This window comes from Ranitomeya imitator, chromosome 5, assembly GCF_032444005.1.
Source record: "Ranitomeya imitator isolate aRanImi1 chromosome 5, aRanImi1.pri, whole genome shotgun sequence".
NCBI classification, from domain to species: domain Eukaryota; kingdom Metazoa; phylum Chordata; class Amphibia; order Anura; family Dendrobatidae; genus Ranitomeya; species Ranitomeya imitator.
The window spans coordinates 257,195,418-257,217,628 of NC_091286.1; the positions used below are offsets into that span (position 1 = coordinate 257,195,418).

Below are 22,211 nucleotides of genomic sequence, written 5' to 3' on the forward strand. Positions count from 1 at the left end.
GCATCCTGTGTCAGCGTCGGCCAGCCGGAAAGCACAGCGGTGACGTCACCACTCTGCTTTCCGGCGCTTACAGTGCAGAGGAAAGCAGAGTGCCGGAGGACAGACAGCTGAAGGTAAGTTTGTAGTGTTTGTTTTATTAACGTTTACGCTGGTAACCATGGTAAACATCGGGTTACCAAGCGCGGCCCTGCGCTTAGTAACCCGATGTTTACCCTGGTTACCGGGGACCTCGGGATCGTTGGTCGCTGGAGAGCTGTCTGTGTGACAGCTCTCCAGCGACCAAACAGCGACGCTGCAGCGATCGACATAGTTGTCGGTATCGCTGCAGCGTCGCTGAGTGTGAAGGTACCTTAAGACTAGGTAATAAAAAAAAACAAAAAAAAAAAAAAAAAAAAAAAACACACACACACACACACACACACACACACGGATGCCAAGGAAAAATGAACTTTGCAAATTGGTAAGTCTTACCCCTCAAATTTGTTATTTTTGGCATAAGGATTCACCATGTAAAATATGTTGACATTAAATTTAGATTTACCACTTGCTCAAGGCATGTAAATTATTCCATGTTTCTCATTTTCCACAATATTGTACACACAACCACTCCGTTTGTCATATCTTTAACTGGATATACCATTTATAAAAAGACCTAAAAGTACAAATCACCCCCCCTTTCGCCCCATTGAAAATTAAAGGGCTAAAAAAAAAAAAAAAAAAAAAACACATTTGGTATCGCTGCGTTCAGAAATGCCCAATCAAAATATAAAATCAATTAATCTGATCAGTAAACGGCATACCATACATAACGCAAGATATGCATGACGATAAACACTAAACAAACATTTAAAACTGCAATATTATGTGCCATTGAGAAACCAGCAAATGATAATTGATCTTAAAAAATATCTGACCAAAAAGGAACAAAATTAGGAGGCAAGACCTTCAAAAACTTGCTACCGTACTTAATTTTTACCATGCATTTCCTTGGCGCGCACGCACACACACACACAATTTCTTGTTTTTTAAACTTTTTGGAAACAAAGGGCAATCACCATTCATAAACATCAATAACCTGGACACAACCCACCTTCCCATCCGTTATGTATCTACAGTTCATTTTCAAGAACTTAACAACAATGGGCTCTTCCTCTTCAGAAGTAGATGACAAGACTCTTTCGATAGGCTTTGTAGCCTTTCTGGCCATGTCTGCATCCTTTATGAGAAGAAAAAGAAAAAAAAAGCCACCATAAAAATACAAAAAGTAAACAATTGTTCAAATGGATCAAGTCAAATGGACTAAAATGAAAGTACTACTAGACCATTAGAAGTCTCTATTCCCAGGTAGTGTGTTGGGAGTCAATGGCTGAAGGTGGTGTGCTGGCAAATACAGGGAACCTAGTGCTCGTAATTTAGTTCTAGATCTAGCATTTAGGCTCTTCATGTTTCCTGGTTAAAAGGGATTCTACAAAAATATCCCCCACTTCACTATTGAAAGATAAAAGCCTTTCTCATTGCCACTGGCTTTCAAATCCTGCTTTTTGGACAGCAATATCCTGACTATAGCACGCTGGACCACTGCAGGCAATTACTGGGCTTAGAGATCCAATGAACACCAACTCTGCAGCCAATCACTGCGGTTGGTCGAGATGCAGAGCTCATGTGCTGTAGCCGTGATGATGTCACAGCCGCAAGACGGCAGAGACCAGGGACAGAGGAGCAGGACTGGAAGGGATATGAAGCGGTGGTTGAAACCACCACACTGAAAATAAGCAGTTGTAGTCTAAGGGTAAATAAATTGTTAAGAGAAACAGTAAAATGAGTTGTGTGGGAATTTTACATTGATGGCCTATCCCTAGTACAGATCATCAATATCTGATCGATAAGAAGATTCTCGCTGCTGGGAACCCATCTAGGCTGAACCCTACATTTATACAGGTAGATAGTAGCGATGAGCGAATGTGCTCCGTTAAGGTGCTAACCAAGTGACATTGGCGTGCTCGAATAATTTGGTCGAGTTCCACACCTGCATATTTTTTCAGCACGCCAAGTCACTCGGCTAGCACACGAGCATGCTTGGCTAACATCTTATCAGAGCACATTTGCTGATTAGTAGATAGTATCCTGCTATGATTAAAACGGCAAATAAACACTGACTGTCACTTCCAAACAGATGAATATGAACTGCATTACTGCAGCTGTTGGTTATACATGGAGATGGCCACTTTCAGTTTCCACCCATGCAGACCTGTTTGGAAGGGAGGTCAGTCTTGATATTTGCATACATAGGCTCTCTGACGGAGCACTCCACCCATCAGCCTATGGCAGTTTTAATCACAGCAGAATCCTTTTTGCCCATATGCATGTGGGCTTCAGCCTAGGAGAGGATTCACATTAGATGGGTTCCAGCAACAAGAATCGCTTTATTGCTTCTGGGTATACATGAACTGGCCAATTTATGCTCCAAGTATTATCAATTTTTCAGAGCAGTAATGAAATCCATATTTCATGTTTTCATGCTACAGAGTGCAACTTTATTAATTCGATATTCAGTACGGGACTGCAGCCACTATAGTTGGAGCTGTGAAGGTCCGCAACTGATCACTTTCAGACACATGGGTGAGTGCAGCAGAAACAGCTGATCACCTGGGGTGCTGATCAGATATTGGTGACCCATTTTAAGGATAGGCCAATCTCAAAGTCCTAGACGACCCCTTTAATCATTATGGCCCACACCAATTTTAGTGCATTGCTATGCTCAGCCACAACCATAAAATGAGCTACAGCATACCCTATTCACATTTACAGCTGAGCTGCAAAACTGGATGTCACAGGACAGATTTGCAGTGACAAACCGTGGAAGGATCCAATGACCGTAAAGCAAATGCATATCCTAGCAATATATCATTACTTTACAGAGAGGGAACCTTTTAACCTACATCACAGAAAAATATTAAAGTTAAAAATTATACAAAAAAATAAATATTCTCAGATGTTCACTTCACCTGAATTAATTGCTTTACATATGACATGGTACACCAAGGTGAGGAGTTCAATGGTAAACATGGATTAGTGTATGGGAAGACGGAAGATCTAAAGTTAAAGAAACATTCTGACTATCTCTGATACAACACCAAGTTTCCTAAAGAGGAATCCCCTCTGCTTCTTCGTGCTGCCTTTCTAAAAGGAACATGAATCAGAGACGGCTCACCCATACTGAAGACCCATTTCAGAGCATGCATATTGCCAACCCACCCATGGAGTAGGTCATCAGACTGAGATTGGTGGGGGTCCAACACTCAGCAGCAGCTGGATGAAAGGAGTGTACTGAGCAGAACACCAGGTCATCAACATGCAAGTTTTGGACAACCCTAAAACAATGCATTATTTATGACCATGGATTCAGTTTAACCCCTTGCAGTGTGCTGCCAGCATTGTGAGGAATGTTCAGTGCAGTCATAATGAAGGCCCCAATTTGCATATTACTTTGTATAGGGAGATATCTGGCCATCAGCAAAGGCTGGGGGGGGCGCTAAGGGGAAGCCAGAATATCACCAATACATCAGACAGCCTTCAACGCAATGGCTGCCTGCTGCACGGACCAACATGTACATTTAGATCAGTGTACCACTTTGTGCTGCTGTGAGCATGCTCTAGTAAAAACGCACTCAATGTCAGCCACGGCCTGTTTAAAAAGTTGTGGCGTAAAAGACATTCAGCAGAAATTTACCAAACATTAGGGAGACGTGTCAAATAAAATAGTTGTGTCTCAATGTAATATTTAGTTTGCTTGTGTCTGTGTTTTGATGTTTATGGTGTGGCGGTTTGAGGTTGAATGGAAAGATAAGAGGGAATCTGTCAGAAAGACCAACACCCCCAAATCACATATATGCGTATTCTGGTCTTAAAAGATATAAGGTGTTTATGGATTTACATTTCAATTCAGTTGCTGTATACCAGATAACCAATTTGTGTATAAATTTAAAATGCTGATTTAAGTGCTCTAGGTGTGACAGAGCCTCAGCCTTTTGAGGTCTAGCACCAGCCTCCTTAGCTTGACCAACAGCTCATTGTGCGCTACATCAGTTGAAAGGTAACGAAACAAGGGACCTATTAAACTACATAAGGTGGGTGAACAACCTCCATAGCCTCGGGAAGTGCCATCATGTTCAGAGCACTTAAAGGGTTTCTCCAAGAATGAATTATGTAACACAGCCATTTTATTACAACAGTAGCTTGTCCTGGTGACTTGTCTGGAGAGTCTCCCATCTGAAGAAACATGGCTCTGGGAACCTGTGCCTCAACCGACAGGAGAAGGATGGTAAGCACATGTATTTCAGCGAGCAGAGGAGAAGGGCTGTGACATCAGAAGGAATATTATTCTCAACTGACTGCGCACAGGAGGACTCCAGCTGGAGAGCATCTTTAATTTCTCAGTAACATATGCATGAAAATGCTAATTGCTCAACAGCAACTGACAAGCGATTTGCATGCCCATATTTTATGGAGGGTTGGGGTTGTACATTTACTGATAAACTCCCTTTAATATACCTGTGAATAAAAGTGTATTGTCACGGTCTTCAAATCAATGTTGCTTTAAATTAGAATAGTTCTCATTCCCAGTAAGTCTTACTATGCAAAATAGTGATGGGCAATCATCTCCTCTGCATACATCTATTACAGATGACCACTCAGGCATTAGATATGTGGAATTACAGTGAAAGGAAAACCTACAGATTTTATTCAGGCATGGGGGTGCCACATCCACTAGAAAGGAGTAATCCATGCACTGCCTTGATTACTAGAGGCCAAGTAGTTCATTTTTACCAGCTACAGAATGGACACTGCCTTGTTCAAAGGGCCTATGTGGGCTGTCATACTAGAATATTTACTCACTGGTAATTTATCATACTCTGCATCTGACGACAATGGAGAAGCAAGAATGCCAGGATTTGCATCTTTTACACTGGAATAAGGCTCGCAGACTGGAACATAAAGCACCTGTGAAAACATTTTAACACTGTTAGTTGAACGGACAAGTACAAAACAAATAGCAAAAAGTTTAGTGTAACCCTAAGCTTTTCTACTACATTTATCCCTTAGAAATAGAGTAGTATATTAGAAGGTGGGCAGTGCACTGCAATGCTGAGACTCTAGGACAAGAACGCCATTTTCACCAGACCGTACATGTATGACATTTACCGCTAGTGTCACTGATGTACAGCTGATACAACCACAGAAAAGTTTGCTACCTCTTTTCTAACAAGAAAAGTGAAGATGAAAGGTAGAACCTGTACCATTCAAAATACATGCCGCCATCCTCCTATTTAGGAGGGTGTCACACCAGCGTATGGCATTGATGTGACCTGCTAAGGACCCTCGGCTGCTGCTCTGCTGCAAGCGTGATGAGTGTCAGTGCTTTCATCCTCTCACATGACATGATTGGAGCAAATAATTTCTCCATCTCCTCTGCTGCTGGTGGAAATCGTACTGCACTCGGATGATATCCAAGTGCAGTCCGATGTGTCACTTGTTCCCAGAGACTTATGTCTCTGCCAATCACAGGATGCCAAATCAGTATGAGAAAATAAGCCGAGCTGCCCCACAGTATATCACTAGGCTGAGTGCAATGTTTAATCGCATAGCACCCGGCCATGTTATACGGTAGTGTGACTCTGGCCTAAAAGTGTCATCTCTGTTAAAGATCATGTAAATTAGTGAATCTTTGGTCAAATGGAATATTATACACAATATACCGTATATACGGTATATATTTTTTTAATATATCCATCTCACTCATGTGCGCAAGCCCTTAGACCAAACTTAAGATGCACATGGAACTATCATTAATAGATTGCTCTGTACACATACTGTAGGAGGTCCTGCTCACACAGCTAAGGTAAATGGAGTTTAAAGGGGTTGTCGGGTCCAAAATCTGAGTCTACAGTCACGGTTACTGCAGACTTCTGAATCCCCCCAGCACACACACTGTGCGCTGCAGGGATTCGCTGGTTTCTGGAAAGGATCTAAATGGTATGTATCTACAAGTTATACATACTCCTGGCCAGTGGGCACAGCCTTTCTTCCATACACTTGTATTGAGTGAGGCCACGCTCAAACGGGGACACTTGAACGCTGGAAGCCGGAGGTCAACACTGTGCACGCTACTAATGAGTGTACAATGAATACTCACTGCCCTCCACGCACATAGTCCCGGCATGCAGAGCAGTGAGTATTCCGGAAGCTGTCCTTTGGCTTTTAAGCAACGCATGACGTCCCTGCCATGCGCTGCTTACGAGCATAAAGCAGCTGCTGGCATCGGAACAAGACGCTGCGAGGGAGTACAGGGAAGGCAAGTATAATGGTTTGCTTTTTTAATGTTTTTCTCATGGGGCCCATGTCTACCAGGATTGAGGATGAGAGGGGGCCATGCCAAAAGATCAATTTACCAGAAGAAAGTATTGTTCGTCCATCATGTGATCGGCAGCCTATTTGCACAACACAGTTAAAAGGAAACAAGAGTTTGAAAATCGTGCAGTGAAAATGCATCGTTGGGTATGTGTCCACGTTCAGTATTACATCCGGAATAGCTGCGGATTGAACTCTGCATACAACCGCAGCGCTCAACCCGTAGCGTCCAGATGTTACAGCATAGTGGAAGGGATTTTATGAAATCCCGTCTCCACTATGCGTGCGAACTCGCACCCGGCGGCCCTGCGTTTATGGACATGCAGCACATCTTTTTAGAACGCAGCACATCTGTTTACCTTGCAGGGACGCTCCGTCATCGCAAGGTAAACCACAGGGCCCTATGAATGGGGTGCAGAGATTCCAGATGTGTGCAATGAACACATCTGGAATCACCGCGCGTACAGAACGGTGCGGCACTTTGGGCGGTGCGAGTTTTCCGCTCCGTCCAAGACGCCGGCAATCCAGAATGTGGAACCTTACCCTTAAAGTTGTGTAATTTAGTTTTGTTCTTTTGGAGGCAAATTCCTTTAACAGAGGCAGTAACAATGACAAGATATACAGAAAAATGGACATGATTAACTGACAAAAGCCAGTCTAGTGAAGTTTACCTGTCCCGGCACAATGGTATGTGTAAAGAGCTTGTTCAGTTCCACAAGTTTGTTTGGGGTGATATTGAATCTCAGTGCTATAGAATTCAAGGTGTCCATGTTCGATGCCTAGGAAGAGTCACAATTTAGTTAATTTTAGATCATGTAAAGCAATATACAGCAATACTACAAGATGATCTGTCATCAAGTTTCATAATACAAACTAAATACATTAATAAACACATGTTAGACCTGATAAGGCTTGTGTACTTTGAAAATCCACATCAGAAAATGGATTATCTAGCCATTCAGCCCTGCATTTTCACTACATTCAGTAAACAAGTTTCATCAGACGTAAAAATGATCTACTAGCGTATGCAGTTTGTATTATGAAATCTGGAGACAGATGCCTTTAGAGGCTAGGTTAAACGTGTTTCTACTTTTTCTGATTGTTCCACTCCTGGTTTTGGCTTACAAATACTGAATGGTAGAGTGTGGCCTAATAGAAACAAGTCACCACTGCATTTTATACCCACTCCTGTTCTTTACTTACAAATACCGATGTGAAACATTGACCAAATACTGAATGTGAATGTGGCCTTCGAGCATAGAAAGGTCCCAGGGGCAAGTGAGAATTGCAAGATTTTCCAACTCCCTCATCCACACCAACTATAATTTTTTTTATTTTAGTTTTTATTAATGCATCTCTATCCAGAAATGTTAGATAGTATATATGTAACAAAAAAGCGTATTTAAACAATATGCCACCTTCTGATGATCACTTCCCTTCAAATTCAATATCTCCCCCTCCCCCAAAAAAAAAAAAAAACCCACAATGCTGCCTAGACAGGAGAATAGCTTTTGTTTCTCCTGAACACATTCTTTCATCAATGGCTTAAGAAGAATTAGGCGTTCAGCACTTTACACTATGAACATAACCTAGAAAGATTACATGAAGCCATAGCAACCAAGTAGTTTTGCAGACTAAAAAGTAATATCCTCTGTTTTAGATTTTTCCTCAGGAAACCCTTTCTTTGTTGGTGGCATTTTCTAGGATACCATTTAGAACCGGACCGAACACCCTTGCTGCAGAAAAAGGTATAGCACACAGTTTATTCTTAGAATGATAATCCCCTGACCAAATCTTCATCCAGATGGCTTTACGAGCCACATTGGATAAGGAATTGTTTCAGGTGGCAAACCGCACAGATTCTGCAGAAGAATCCACTAAGAACCCTGTTGCCAATTTCAATAAGGGGAGACCCAACATGCTTTCCCTAGAAGTTTTCCCTCTTAGCTGATCCTCCAGTTGGTCGATCCACAAGTGCATGGATCTAGCAACAGAGGTGGAAGCTATATTAGCCAGCTTCACTGCTGCTGCCTCCCAGGCGCTCTTACGGAGACCATCAGACTTCCTGTCCATAGGCTCTCTGAGGCTAGAGGAATCCTCAGAGGGATTGAGGTGGTCGTAGACATTCTGGCCACCAGGATGATCCACGATCTTTGGGATCTACTCCCAGGTTCTTATCTCCTACAGTTCAAAAGTTAGACGGAGTCTGAAATCCCGAGGGATGACCAAACTCTTTCCCGCATCTTCCCACTCCTCAGAATCATTGCCCAGATGTGGCCGTTTACTGGGAAAACCTGATTTATCTGTGACCTCAGGCCCCCAAACATTTCGCCCTGGACTGATAGAGGCTTTATGGCCTCCTCTATCTGCATTTTGCTTTTTACTGCCCGAAGTAGTTAGTCAGTGTCTGTGTCTTCTGAAAAAAAATAGATACCTCTTGCCCACTTCTGGAGGTTCTGAGGTAATTTCCCCTTCTAGATCCGAACTTATGAACTGGACCATCTCCCACCTTGGTCTTTTGGCGCGAGAGCCTGGTTGAGGCAACTGGACCGGTAAGAGGCCCGAGATGGAAGACTGAACCTCCTCTCGGACCATGGTGTGCATCTCAATTAGGCCGGGATCACACATGCGAGAAACACATCCGTGTCTCGCATGTGAAATCCTAGCTCTGGCACCGGCACTCCAGAGCGGAGCGTGCGGCAGCATAGCAACACATGGAGCCGCACGCTCCGCTCCACAGTGCCGGCACCAGAGTTTGGATTTCACATGCGAGACACGGACGTGTTTCTCGCATGTGTGATCCCGGCCTTAGGAAGGAGACCTGCTTGTCTTCAATGATTTTGAAGGTGCAACCTTCACATAAGTTACCAGATTCCTGGGTTAAACTAATATTATAAACAGTGCAGATTCCCATTTTCCCAGTGGATCAGCCAGTCCTTCTGGATGTAGAAGTCATTGTGGCTGATACTGAATTGTCCTAAACACAGGACAGCTTCTCTAATCTGTGGGTTTAACCCCCTGAGCAGTTAATATGCCACTTACAATCATGAGAGGTTCAAAGGGGATATCAGCCTTTCCAGCTTCCTTAATAGGCTCTCTCTCTCACAGCAGTGATGCCTGTCCCCAGATCAATGCAGCTTTATATGTCCTGACTTGTCTTCCTGATTGTCTGCACCGTTTGGTAGAATGCCCCTTCAGGAATCCACGCTCCATGGTGACTCGCCGTATCCCTGCTGTGTCGGACATCACCGGAAGGGCTGCTTTGGCCTCTGATGCTCACTGCGTTCCAGTCTGGAACACACCTGAACCTCCTTGGTGTTGTCAGGAGGGACGTCCTGAAAAACACTGCTCGCTTTCCGCTGTGTTTTTCTGCAGATGTCAGCACCAAAATTTGGAAAAGTGATCTAATCTATTTATTGCTGCGTTTATGCCATTCCCCCCCACACCATTTTTGATGCAGATTTGAAGCAGCAGCATGTTTCTTATTTTACTGAAAATTGTCTCTTCAGAGAGGAAGAGGACTAGAACTCTAGTGCCAACTATTGGAAACAGCAATCCTAAGAGTCAATATCGACTAACGAGCCTTGTTACATGGCTTGGGAATCCAAACCAAAATGTCAATTTGCAGACACTGTTTTGGAGTGCTGCCCATCAGTGCAAAGTGTGAAACCTGGTTTGGTTGGGTGAAGGGAATCGGACTGCGATCCAAGGGGGGAAACTTTTCTCCTTGCAGAGAATGACATGTCAAGCCAAACACTGGAGATTCTGCACTTGAAACAACTGCATTTTTGGCAGGTCATCTGCAGCAGAAGCTGGCTGTTAGGGCCTGAGCTAGCTCTGATCCCAACACTAACCCCTCACATACCGCTGTCGATAATGACAAGCAGAATGTGAGGGTTTTAACAGAGTAAGATTGCCTTCTTTGTCCACCCATCTGAATCCTGGTCCCACAAGCACAGGGTGCAGATGGAATACTTTGGCAACCCAAGGCCTGACAAAGGCTGTGGTATGAGGAAGGCACGGAAGTCAATCAGATCCTACTGGAGACAGAGTCTAATAGGCTACCTGTCAGTCAAAAGCCGACAGGCTAGGTAATGTAAGCAATCGGTGCAGTGTACTATCAATATGATCTTAAGAAATAAAAACTATAAAATCAAAGTTTTAAAAGAGTGGGGATGGGGAGAAAGTTTTTCATAAAAGGCCGCATATTCATTACTGTAATCGGCGGCACCACGTGACCGCATACAGGAGAAGATGCGGCCAGAACAGGAAGCAGCGACAGCCAACGAGGGAGCTGGGTGAGTATTTTCAGAACAGTGGGGGGGGGGGGGGAAGGGAGGGGTGCACAGAGGGTAGGAGGGCGGGGGCACATAGATCTTTATTTTAAACACTTATTCATATCTTCTCTGCAGCAAACGCTGCTGCAGGGAAGATATGAATCGCGGCTTTAGCACCAGATGCTGGTACGTGTGGTACCCAGCACTGTGCGTGTGGTACCCAGTGGGCACACGTGTGCCACATTGATGTGCCACAGAAACGTAGGGGCACACGGACACGGATAATTCCGGTACCGTTTTTTTTCCGGTACTGGAATTATCTGGACGCGTGAAACCGGCCTAATTTTGCAATGACTACTCAAGTTGCAGTAACTGACAACGGATGTTTCCTAAAGGCTAAAAAAAAAAAAAAAAAAAAAGTTTGAGATTGTCAGATTTAAACAAGTTTTCACCTAAACTCAAGATTGGCAAGTGTCCGACCACAGGGACCAGCAGAAAGGGGAACTTATCCCGGTCAGTAAGAATGGACCAGCAATGCTACTGTGTCTATATTCATTCCCTATGGGACTGCTGAGCTTTCTCCGGCAGCCCATAGGCAATCCTTACATATTATTTCTAAACACTCCTTCGGTAAATACTTTGCATCTCCGTTCATAACACACACACACACAAATGATACAACATTTGAAAGGTAAGCTTGCCCCCTTCAGCAAGAAAATAGCCAAAGACCACACATCCACAATGATCACAAAATGCAGTTTAAACATTAATTTTCATGAACCTGCAGTAAGGAAAATGACCTGCAGGTGGCACCATACTACCCCAAAGCAATACCGCAAAGCTGATTACAGATATCACAAACAAATCCTAACATTTGCCTTGGGGGCTTTCCAGCTTGCTGTACTCCTTGCCCAACCGATTTTCAGGCACATTGGAGGATTGCACACTTCACTACAGGTGAGTCACATATGCAAGCACATTTGTAAACATGAACTGCTTTTTCAGTGATTATTTCACCACACACACCATTTGAAAGGTAAACTTGCAAGAAAAGACACACAAACGTCACATTCACAATTTGATCAATAAATACAGTTTTAACACTCATTTTCAGAAACCTGCATATGAAAAGACAAAAAAACAAAAACAAAAAAAACCTGCAGGTGGCACCACAACCTCAAGACATTTTTTTGCCTCTACTTATCAAACCAATTTATTGTATTACCAATCTACATATATAAATACCTCTGTGTTAATCATCTCATTAAATACATTACCATTTGACTATCTTGATTTTCCTGAAATGGCCTGCGCCCCTGACAACCAGTGTGCGAAAATTTTGCATGAGCCAACTAGTAAAGGCCCCTTCACATTTAGCGACGCTGCAGCGATACCGACAACGATCCGGATCGCTGCAGCGTCGCTGTTTGGTCGCTGGAGAGCTGTCACACAGACAGCTCTCCAGCGACCAACGATGCCGGTAACCAGGGTAAACATCGGGTAACTAAGCGCAGGGCCGCACTTAGTAACCCGATGTTTACCCTGGTTACCTTCCTAAAAGTAAAAAAAACAAACAGTACATACTTACCTAACGCTGTCTGTCCTCCAGCGCTGTGCTCTGCTCTCCTCCTGTACTGTCTGTGTGAGCACAGCGGCCGGAAAGCAGAGCGGTGACGTCACCGCTCTGCTTTCCGGCTGACCGACGCTCACAGCCAGTACAGGAGGAGTGCAGAGCACAGCGCTGGAGGACAGACGGCTGTAGGTAAGTATGTAGTGTTTGTTTTTTTTACTTTTAGGATGGTAACCAGGGTAAACATCGGGTTACTAAGCGCGGCCCTGCGCTTAGTTACCCGATGTTTACCCTGGTTACCAGTGAAGACATCGCTGGATCGGTGTCACACACGCCGATCCAGCGACGAAATAAAGTTCTGGACTTTATTCAGCGCCCAACGATCTCCCAGCAGGGGCCTGATCGTTGGTCGCTGTCACACATAACGATTTCATTAACGATATCGTTGCTACGTCACAAAAAGCAACGATATCGTTAACAATATCGTTATGTGTGAAGGTACCTTAAGACGCACCTGAAAATTAGCATAAAGAGCAGCAAACACAACCAGTGTGAACTTAGCCTAAAGGGATGCATTTGTATCAGAAAATGCAAATTATTTTCTAGAATATTCATACATTTTATTCCACTTCAAGAATTCTATGGAGCAATTCAACCACAAACCAAAAACGATATAGTGTTAACTGACACAGCATGCTACTTACTATGTATTCAGTAGTCCCCAGAGGTTTTTTCATAACCATTTTTTTCTCTTTCTTCTCATTTTTGTTATTTTGAATGTCTCCTAAAGTAAAACAAAAACACATTAATACAATCTGCCAACTGGGTGGTCACCAGTATTTCGTCCTGGACAGTAGACTTCGTAATGGGCGACACCTGGGGCAGCAGCAGGCGCAATAAGGCTATGTGCACACATTGTGGATTAGGCTTAGGAATTTCTGGTGCGGATTCTGCCTCTCCTGGCAGAAAACGCACCTGCGGATTTGTCACGTTTTTGTGCGGTTCTTTAGCATTTGTGCTGCGTTTTTCCCAAAGAACCTTATTGGGATTTTATATTTCAACCTGGGGGAAGAGGGGGGGGGGGGGGGGGGGGGATAAGAGTAAAGGGAAATAGGGGAGGGCAAATACAACACACATCATATAGAACTTTGAAAAGTAATAACAATTCAACATAGAATGATGCAAGGGACACAGCCTTTGAAAGGCATGTAGGCAGAATATGAGTTATCAACAGTTTGTCTTAGAGCAAGGGGACGATCCTTGCAGAAAGTTTATTAACATTGGGCAATTACCGCTACAAAACCGAAGTTTAAAATGAGAAGGAGAGAAAAAAAACTTGTGAACATTTACACCTTATATTGAAAATCCAATTAGGAATGTTAGTTGTTCAAGGAGGATAATGCTGCTCCCATTTGTGCCACTTTTGGTAAAATTTGCCAAACTCGTTATTGAATAAGGCAAATTTGAGTTCGAGTTCTCTGTGTTGCATCATTAGTTTGATAATAAAGGCTGCATTAGGCAGTGTGGCTTTTTTCCAGTGGCAGGCAATGGATTTTTTTGCTACCAAACAGAGATGTAAAATTATACGCAGTAAGGATCTGTCGATGAGATTAGTGTCCAGGGATAGAAGGGCTAATTGTGGGGGAAGGGTAAAAGGGGATCCTAGCAATTTAGAGATAATTGAGGAAATTTCCAGCCAAAAGAGGGCCGCAGTGGGGCAGCTCCAAAAAATATGCAATAGGTCACCTTTCTGACCACAGTTTCTCCAACATTGGGAGGAGCTGGATGAGCTGATGTGAGACAATCTTGCTGGGGTGTAGTACCACCTGGAGCACACCTTGAAGTGCGACTCCAGGAGGGACATGGAAATTGTTGATTGGTATGATGCCGAAAAGGCCTCCTCCCAGTCGTCTATAGAGGCGGAATAACCCAGGTATTTCTCCCAAGTAATGAGAGATGCACTTTTGACCAATGAAGAGTCTTTGTTGAAGCTATTGTAAATGAACTTATGGCTCCAGAAAATTGAGTGGTTTGGGTTAGATAAGACTTTTAGAGAAGACTTAGAGAGTCTCAATTTGAGGTCTAGAAATAGTTTTAGGTTTTCCCTCAGAATCATATATTCAAGGAAAAGGGACGAGGGGGCGTTAAATTTATTTTTTATAGAACTAAAATCAAGGAATTTAGACCCGTTAAAGATGTCACCCAGGGTTCGGATTTTTACGTTAGCCCATATGGGGGGTAGGTCAAGATTCAGAATTGAGTAAATAAATAGTAAGGAAAGGTTGAGCTGAACGAGATTACTTTGACCACTGTCTCCTCTTATTGAAATTGAAGACCAAGCGAGTGAGATCGCTTGAAAAATTGGATGGTTGTGTGATTTTGGGGGGGGGAATTAGATATGGCTTTAAAGATGATGGGTTTAAGGGATTTGCCTCCATTAATTTCTACCTCCAAGTCGAGCCATGCAGGCTCGTACTGGTCTGACCACCAGGACGAGCTCTGTTTTAAAAGGAGCGTATTATAATGGGCCGTGATATTGGGGAGATCCATTCCTCCGTGAGTTTTTGTTTTGTAAAGGGATCTGGTATTTGTTCTGGGCTTTTAATCATTCCAAATGTATTTATTTAGCCTTGATTGGATCCTCATCAGGAATGATGTAGAGATGGGAAGGGGAATGCATCTAAGGATGTATAAAATTTTTGGAAGTGTAAACATCTTAACTGTTAGATTTCTACCCCACCAGGACAAGCTTTTATCATTGAAAGTGGTGCAATCTTTTATAATTAATTCCTCTATCTTTTTCAAGTTTGAAGAGGAAGTTTTATCAAGATTTTTGTTGATTATGATCCCTAAGTATGGGAATTCTTCACTGCACCACTTGAATGATATCACTTTTTTCAAGAAATTGATTTCCTTTTTGCAGAGGTGGATGGGTAGGATGTTAGATTTTGCACTATTAATTTTGAATTTGAAGAGGGATGCGAAGTTTTCCAGTTCTTTGATAGTTTCTAATGTAGAGGTAGCTGGGTTGGTAAGAGTTAGGATTATATCGTCGGCGAATAAACTAAGTTTGTGATGGCGTTTGTTAGTGGTTATGCCTGTAATGGAAGTTTTGTCTAATACGTTCCGCTAGGGGTTCAAGTGCCAAATTGAAAAGTAGTGGGGATAGGGGGCATCCTTGTCTAGTACCATTGTTGATTTGGAACGGGTCTGAGATATGGTTATTGCAGGCGACTTTGGCTGTAGGTCCTTTGTATAGTGATATAAATGAGGAGATGAGTGTCGTTAAAACCAAATTTTTGAAGGGTCTGTTTAAGGAAACTCCAATCAATTCGATCAAAGGCCTTTTCAGCGTCGAGAGATACAAAAACTGTTGGGGTTCTGGATTTGTTAGTGAGTTTGATTAGGTTCAATATCCTTCTAGTGGCGTCTGCTGGTTGTCTATTTTTAATAAACCCCATTTGGTCATTGACTATTAGTCTAGGGAGGATGACGCTAAGTCTATTGGCCAAAATTTTTGAGTACAACTTTATGTCTGAGTTCAGAAGAGATATTGGCCTATAACTACTGGTAGCTATAGGATTGGACGATTGTTTAGGAATAAGGACGATTGAGGCCTCCAACATTTCTGGTGGAAAGGAACCTGAATTAGAAACGTAATTGAATAATTTTACCAGATGAGGTGTTAAATTTTTCCCGAAGGCTTTATAATATGAATTACAAAAGCCGTCTGGCCCCGGTGATTTTTGGACTTTAAGGTGGTTGATGGCCTCTTCAACCTCTGAGGGGGAGAAAGGGGCTGATAGAGATTCAGTTTCTTCTTTTGAGAGGGAAGGAAGAATAATGTTGGCAAGATAGGATTTGATGTCCGAATCTTTTGGTGGGGAGGATGCTGGATCCAGATCAAGGTTATATAATTTAGAGTAATATTTCGAAAATTCATTAACTATATCTTGGGGGTGGGACAAAATGGTGTTGTCTGTAAGGGAAGAAATTCTGTTTATTTTGTTATGGATTCTAAATTTTTTTATTCTATTAGCCATGTACTTGGTTGGCTTGTTCAGGGAGGAATATACCTTAAATTTGGAGGAATTAAGGGCTGCTTTGTAAGGAGAGAAGAGGAGGGATCTTAAGTCTTGCCTAAGGGAGTTTAAGTCTGAGTGGAGTTTAGGTGAGGGAGAGGGGAGGCCGAGTAAGGATTTTTCCAAGTCACGAATGTCTTTTTGAAGTTTTTTTATTTTTGCGCTTTTTTCCTTTTTGATTTTAGAGGATATGTTTATTAGGGTGCCTCTAATAACAGCTTTATGAGAACACCAGTTGGTTGCGGGATTAGTGAATTCTGGAGGATTTTCGTTGAAAAAGTGGGTAATATTGTTTTGGACCGTAGTCACGTGGATAGAATCATGTATAATAAATGAGCTGCATTTCCATGTTCTGGAGTTTTTTTAGGGAGGGGCCAAGGAGAATTTCTCCCATGACAGGGGAATGATCAGACAGTGTCCTGTCCCCGATGTCCACTTTTTTGAATTTTTCAAGAGAGAAAATATCTGAAAGTATCAGATCAATCCTGGATGCTGAATGGTGGACCGAAGAAAAATGGGTATATTCTCTAGATGTGGAATTGAGACATCTGAAGGTGTCAGAGCTCATTTTTGTCCAGCCACCAATTCAGGTCCTCTGAAGCTGGTCTAATGCCAGAAGAAGAGTCTAGGGTTTTGTCAGGAGTAGCATTGAAGTCTCCTAGGAAAATAAGGTTACCCTTCTTAACCTTGTTAATTTTCCTCAAAAGCTTGGACAAAAAACTGACCTGGCCTTTGTTTGGAGCATATGTGTTGATTAAAGTACAGGTTTGGCCGTTAATATTGCAGATCAAAATGTGGTATCTGCCTTTTGGATCAGCATATTCCTCAGTGAACTCGAAAGGTACAGTATTTCTGATCAGGGTAATCACCCCCGCCTTTTTGCTGGAGTTGCAGGCCTCAAGAATATGAGGAAAGCTACGGTGATTAAAGTAGGGGTGATTCCCCGCCAGAAACTGTCTCTTGTATACAAGCAATGTCTGTCTGAAGGCTGATCAATTCTCTCCACAGAGCATGCCTTTTTTTGGGGCTGTTTAGCCCTCTAACATTATAGGAGAGTATCTTAAATGACATTTTAACAAGACAAATCGAACAAAGTGAGCTGCTGTAACCTAAAAAGGAACAAGTGTGAAATCACAGCAGGTGTGCAAGGACCCAAATGAAACGTTTCCCTAGTGAATCTTTAATTCAGCCAAAACTTGGTGGGTACCTAGGGAGAAGAAAAATTAGAATAAAACTGGTAGGTCGACTGAGCTACCTAGAAGAAAAAAGAAAGGGGGTTAGTGCAAGTGGACGGGAATAAGGGGTGTATCCCAAAATATGATGAGAAGAAAGGAGACCCCTTGCAGTAGGATTTAACCATATATAAATATCATGACTATTCAACGGCCCAACGATCTGACGAAGTCCATTCCTTCTTCGACCGAGAAGATCGGGATGATTTTTTCCCGGAAAGAAACTAAAAGTTTGAGCGGGAAGCCCCATCTATAGTTAATGCCTCTGTCGCGGAGGGCTGACGTGACTGGCCTAAACTCTCTGCGACCTTCCAGGGTGTCTAGAGAAGTCAGGAAAGACTTTTAGATTCTTGTAAGGGTCCGGGAAGGATTTCTTGTCCCTCAAGTAGGAGAGAATGGCTTCCTTAGTCTTGAAGAAGTGCACTTTGAGTATAGTGTCCCTTGGTAAGTCTGCGGGGACTCTAGGGGGTTTTGGCAGCCGGTGGGCCCTATCGATTGTCAGATCCAGGTCAGGGAGGGCAGATTTAAATATGTTTTTAATGTGTAGTGACAACTGGTCTTGGGGCACATCCTCAGGGATTCCCCTGATTTTTAAGTTATTCCTCCTGCTTCTGTCCTCTAAATCGGCCATCTTAGAGCGTAATTTTTTCATCTCCATGTTAACTCTCAAGTTCGTCGAATGAGATTGATGACCTGTGTTCAAGTCTATTAATCCTTTCCTCATGTTTGGATAGTTGTCTGTCTATGTTGTCTAGTTTGTCACAGTATTTTTGAAAATTATTATCCATTTCAGTTTTTAGAGTTTTCACGACAATATTTAATTTTTCGTCCATTTTAGATGCTAGTTTGTTAAGTAAATCTTCATAATCTGGCGGATTAGGGCTTAGCATGGGGCCTGGGTTGTCATTTAGTTTTGCTCTTCATGGGAGTTGGATTGGGAGAGGTGTCACTAGAGTCAACCTCGTCCTCTACTTCTGAATAATTTCCAGAAGTGGTGTATTTTTCGCTTGTTGCACCTGGGTTCAATCTCTTTAGGCTGGATGATGAGTCCATTTTTACTGGAGAAGATTTACTGATTGGAGACTTGCTAAAAGACTCGTATTCCAATAGGTTAGGTAAGTCTCTCCTAGGAGACCTAGATCTACGCCTGGGAGAGGAGAGGGAATTATGTCTGGTTTTTTTTTTTCTTGGTCTCTGCGACCTAGGGTTTTTTCCTGATTTTGGCCATATTGAGATCTTAGTGACGGGGTTGGGGCGATTTTACCTTTAGTTTTGGTGCTGCTCATAGTGGCAGAAAGTAGGCGTTATTACCCTGACACAGTTTATTCTGATGTATTTGACTTGAGTGCGGTGACACTATCTTACAGCCTTTTCTCTCTGTTATCTGTTATTGTAGGGAATAAAGTTCCTTATTTCTGGAAGTCAATAGAGAGAATAATATAGGAATCTCTTAAGGGATTAATTTTAGAGATTTAGTATCAAAATTAGGATTAACAGCTATTGTTTTCTGTTGTCTGCTCTAGGGAGTAAACAACAAGATGGCCCCTGCGTATTGATTCCTGGTTAGTGTGGCCGGAACTACTTCCCATAGATAATTATAGTAAGGCTTTAGGATTGTTATATGGCCGAATAGAGGGGAGAATAATGGATTTATTTATCCTCTATTTGTTGAGAGAGTTGCCTCCAGCTGATAAGTAGAGAAAGAGGGGGGCTTTTCTATTGCTGCCCTCTTGTTATAGGAGCCTGGAGGGAGATGAGGAGAGATGAAGGGGGATCGAACCAATGACCCACCAGGTCTGTTCTGCAGTAAGAGTCTCAGGGACTGCCTGACAGGTCCGGGGTTGCTGGGAAAAGGAGATCTGGCTTGGGAGGAGCGGTGCCAGTATTGTGGGAGCACCGTTAATAGTCCTACCTCCGGTATAGTGGGGCGAGATCAAATGGAGTGATGTCTGGGGGGGTCAAGGGCTGGAGCGGTTACCTGAGAGTTGCGGCGCCGCTGCAGCTCCGTACTCACTGACCCAGCCTGATGAGCGTTTGTGTCCGGCACGGCGTTGTCGGCAGCGTCGCGGTGGAGAGAAGAGGGGAGGAGCTTCGGGTCTCCGTCTGGGACCGGAGCTCCGGTGCTTGCCACGTCTTCTTCTATGGTCCGGGTCTTCTTACCCGAGACAGTCGGCCGGAGGGGGATCCTCCGCTTGCAGCTGCAGTGGATTCCTGATGAGCAGCAGCGCCGCTGTGGCTCCGCGCTTGTTATCTGCGCCTGGCAGGCGCTGGCGATGGGGTCTCGGTGGCGCTGCTCCTGGAAGGGGAGGAGTCGCGCGTCTTGTTCTGCCGCCGACACTCCGGTGCCAGCCGTCTGGGGGAGGAATCGCCGAGTCTTGCTCCAAGGCAGTCAGCCAGGAATCTTCGGCTCCCTGGCTGGCTGAAGGTTATTGGTGCCGCTGCAGGTTCGCTCTCGCCACCCGTGGGTAGCGGCCGCTGAGGGCGGATCTCCGGCGGTGCTGCAGGTCCGCGGGAAGGGACTCTTACCTGCGGTCTTCGGTTAGAGTTGGGGTCCCAGGTGCTTGGGGCTTAACTCTGCACTCTCCTATGCCGGGTGGTCGGCCAGGGGGACCCTGGAAGGCGAAGATGAGCCTGTTCTGGGTTAAATTCCTAGGTGCAGGAGGCAGAAATCCTTGCACAGCGCGGATGGATCCACCGGGCAGCAGCAGGCCTGAGGCCTAGTCGGGCTGGTACAGCTTAGGAGCCCAAAATGTGGAGAAGTTGCCCCAGAACTTGATTGCAGGGGGTCTCCGATGAATCAGGAGATGATATAAGGGGTCTATGTGGCAAAAGGGTCTCCTTAATGCGTTGGAAGTAGCTTAATTGGGATAAATCCCCTGGAGCTCCCTCTTCACATGTGCTTCTCCATCAGCACCCTGTGCTGCGTTTTTAACCCCTGCAGTTTTCTATAACGGAATGGGTTCAAAAATGCTGCAGATTAACAAAAAAAAAGAAGTGACATGCTACTTCTTTTAAACAGCAGCAGATTTTCCGCCAAGTGAGCATTTTTTTTCCTCATTGATTTACATTGTACTGTAAACTAATTGCGGATCTGCAGCGTTTCTGCACTGCAAAAAATGCTGCGGATCCGCAGAGAATCTGCAACGTGTGCACATACCCTAAAATCAACGACACCTTACTAGGAGATAGAATAGGATTACAGACAGATTTCAGTTCCTGAGGAAATAACTTCAGGGTTGACAAATTTGTGGGAACGATTATTCACCTTCTACCACTGGGTTCGGTATTACAAAAAAAAAAAAAAAAAAAAATAAATATGAAAAAAAAAAAAAATATATATATATATATATATATATATATATATATATATATATATATATATATATATATATTTTTTTTTTAACAGCAAATTAGGAGATAAATTTGCACTCTGATTTTCAGATACATAAGCTACAGATTACAATTAAGTGGGTTGTCCACTCAGGACCCAAACTGAAAAAAAATGCTTAAAAAAAAAAAAAATACAATAAGCTTAGTAAGTCTCCTTGGGTCACGCAACAGATCCTCGTCAGGCCTTTAGTCCCAGTGTTTTTGCTGCAGAGGCAACAGCACAGCAACACCGCTCTTGCCCATCACAGAGCTCAGTGCTCACTCACTAAGGCTACGTTCACACTAGCGTTCGGCTAGTGTGCGTCGCGCTAGCGTCGGGCGACGCAGCGGCGACGCACGCGTCATGCGCCCCTATGTTTAACATGGGGGATGCATGCGTTTTTGCTTGTTGCGTTTTCCGACACGTGCGTCTTTTTTGACGCTAGCGTCGGACCAAGAAAATGCAACAAGTTGCATTTTTCTTGCGTCCGATTTTCGTCAAAAAATGACGCACGCGTCGAAAAACGCAGCGTTTTTGCATGCGTTTGCACGCGTTTTTCGGTGCGTTGCCGACGCAGCGGCGCACAACGCTAGTGTGAACGTAGACTTAAAGCTGCACATGCCATCAATCTTGGCACAGACGCCGAGATCAGCGATTGACTAGAGCCATGACATCACTGATGCAGACAAAAAAAAAAAATGAGACAAAAGCAGTGGCGGAGGAGCTTGCTCTGAACCAAAAGAGGGAGAATACATGCTGAGTTTGTGGTTTTACAGAGTTTGGCTCCCACTTCCTAAAAAGTGGACAATCCCTTTAAGGCCTCATTCAGAATTCAATTATCTTTATCGCATGTAAAAAAAACAGACTTTGTGAAAAAAAAGATCCCATCCACTATGTTAGTCACAGACAGCACATGGATGTCACAAGTGCGATCCATGATTGGACAGAACAGGAACTCATGCATGTCTGAATGAAGCCCCAGTGGTTGTAGCCACAAATTCTACATGGAGAGACAATTCTATCGCTCGGTGGACAACAATGCTACAGGAGGCTAACCGTATGCAACTAAAACTACCGTACATTACATACCGTACATAAAAACACATTTGGAAGAACATTGAACCGGTTTGCTAAATGTCTTTTTATAGAAATTATACCATACTTCGTACTCCACAGTGGTGTTCAGCAAGATTCATGGCCAAAAGTAGTTGTGAACATATACGGTACTTGTTCTTGTAGCAGAACTAGACAAGTGTTGGAGGTCATTACCAT

General features: G+C 43.5%; 1 protein-coding gene across 4 annotated transcripts in view; it reads right to left on the minus strand.

Annotated features, from left to right (window-relative positions):
* Positions 1-22,211, minus strand: part of NCOA7 (nuclear receptor coactivator 7) — a 252,173-nt gene that overhangs the window by 83,057 nt on the left and 146,905 nt on the right. For all 4 annotated transcript variants that reach the window (XM_069726086.1, XM_069726084.1, XM_069726087.1 and 1 more), the window contains exons 4-7: positions 12,960-13,039; positions 7,080-7,187; positions 4,897-5,001; positions 1,091-1,216 (exon numbers count right to left, since the gene is read on the minus strand). In XM_069726086.1, the coding sequence (XP_069582187.1) occupies positions 1,091-1,216; positions 4,897-5,001; positions 7,080-7,187; positions 12,960-13,039 (419 nt within the window). The remainder of the gene's footprint in view (positions 1-1,090; positions 1,217-4,896; positions 5,002-7,079; positions 7,188-12,959; positions 13,040-22,211) is intronic.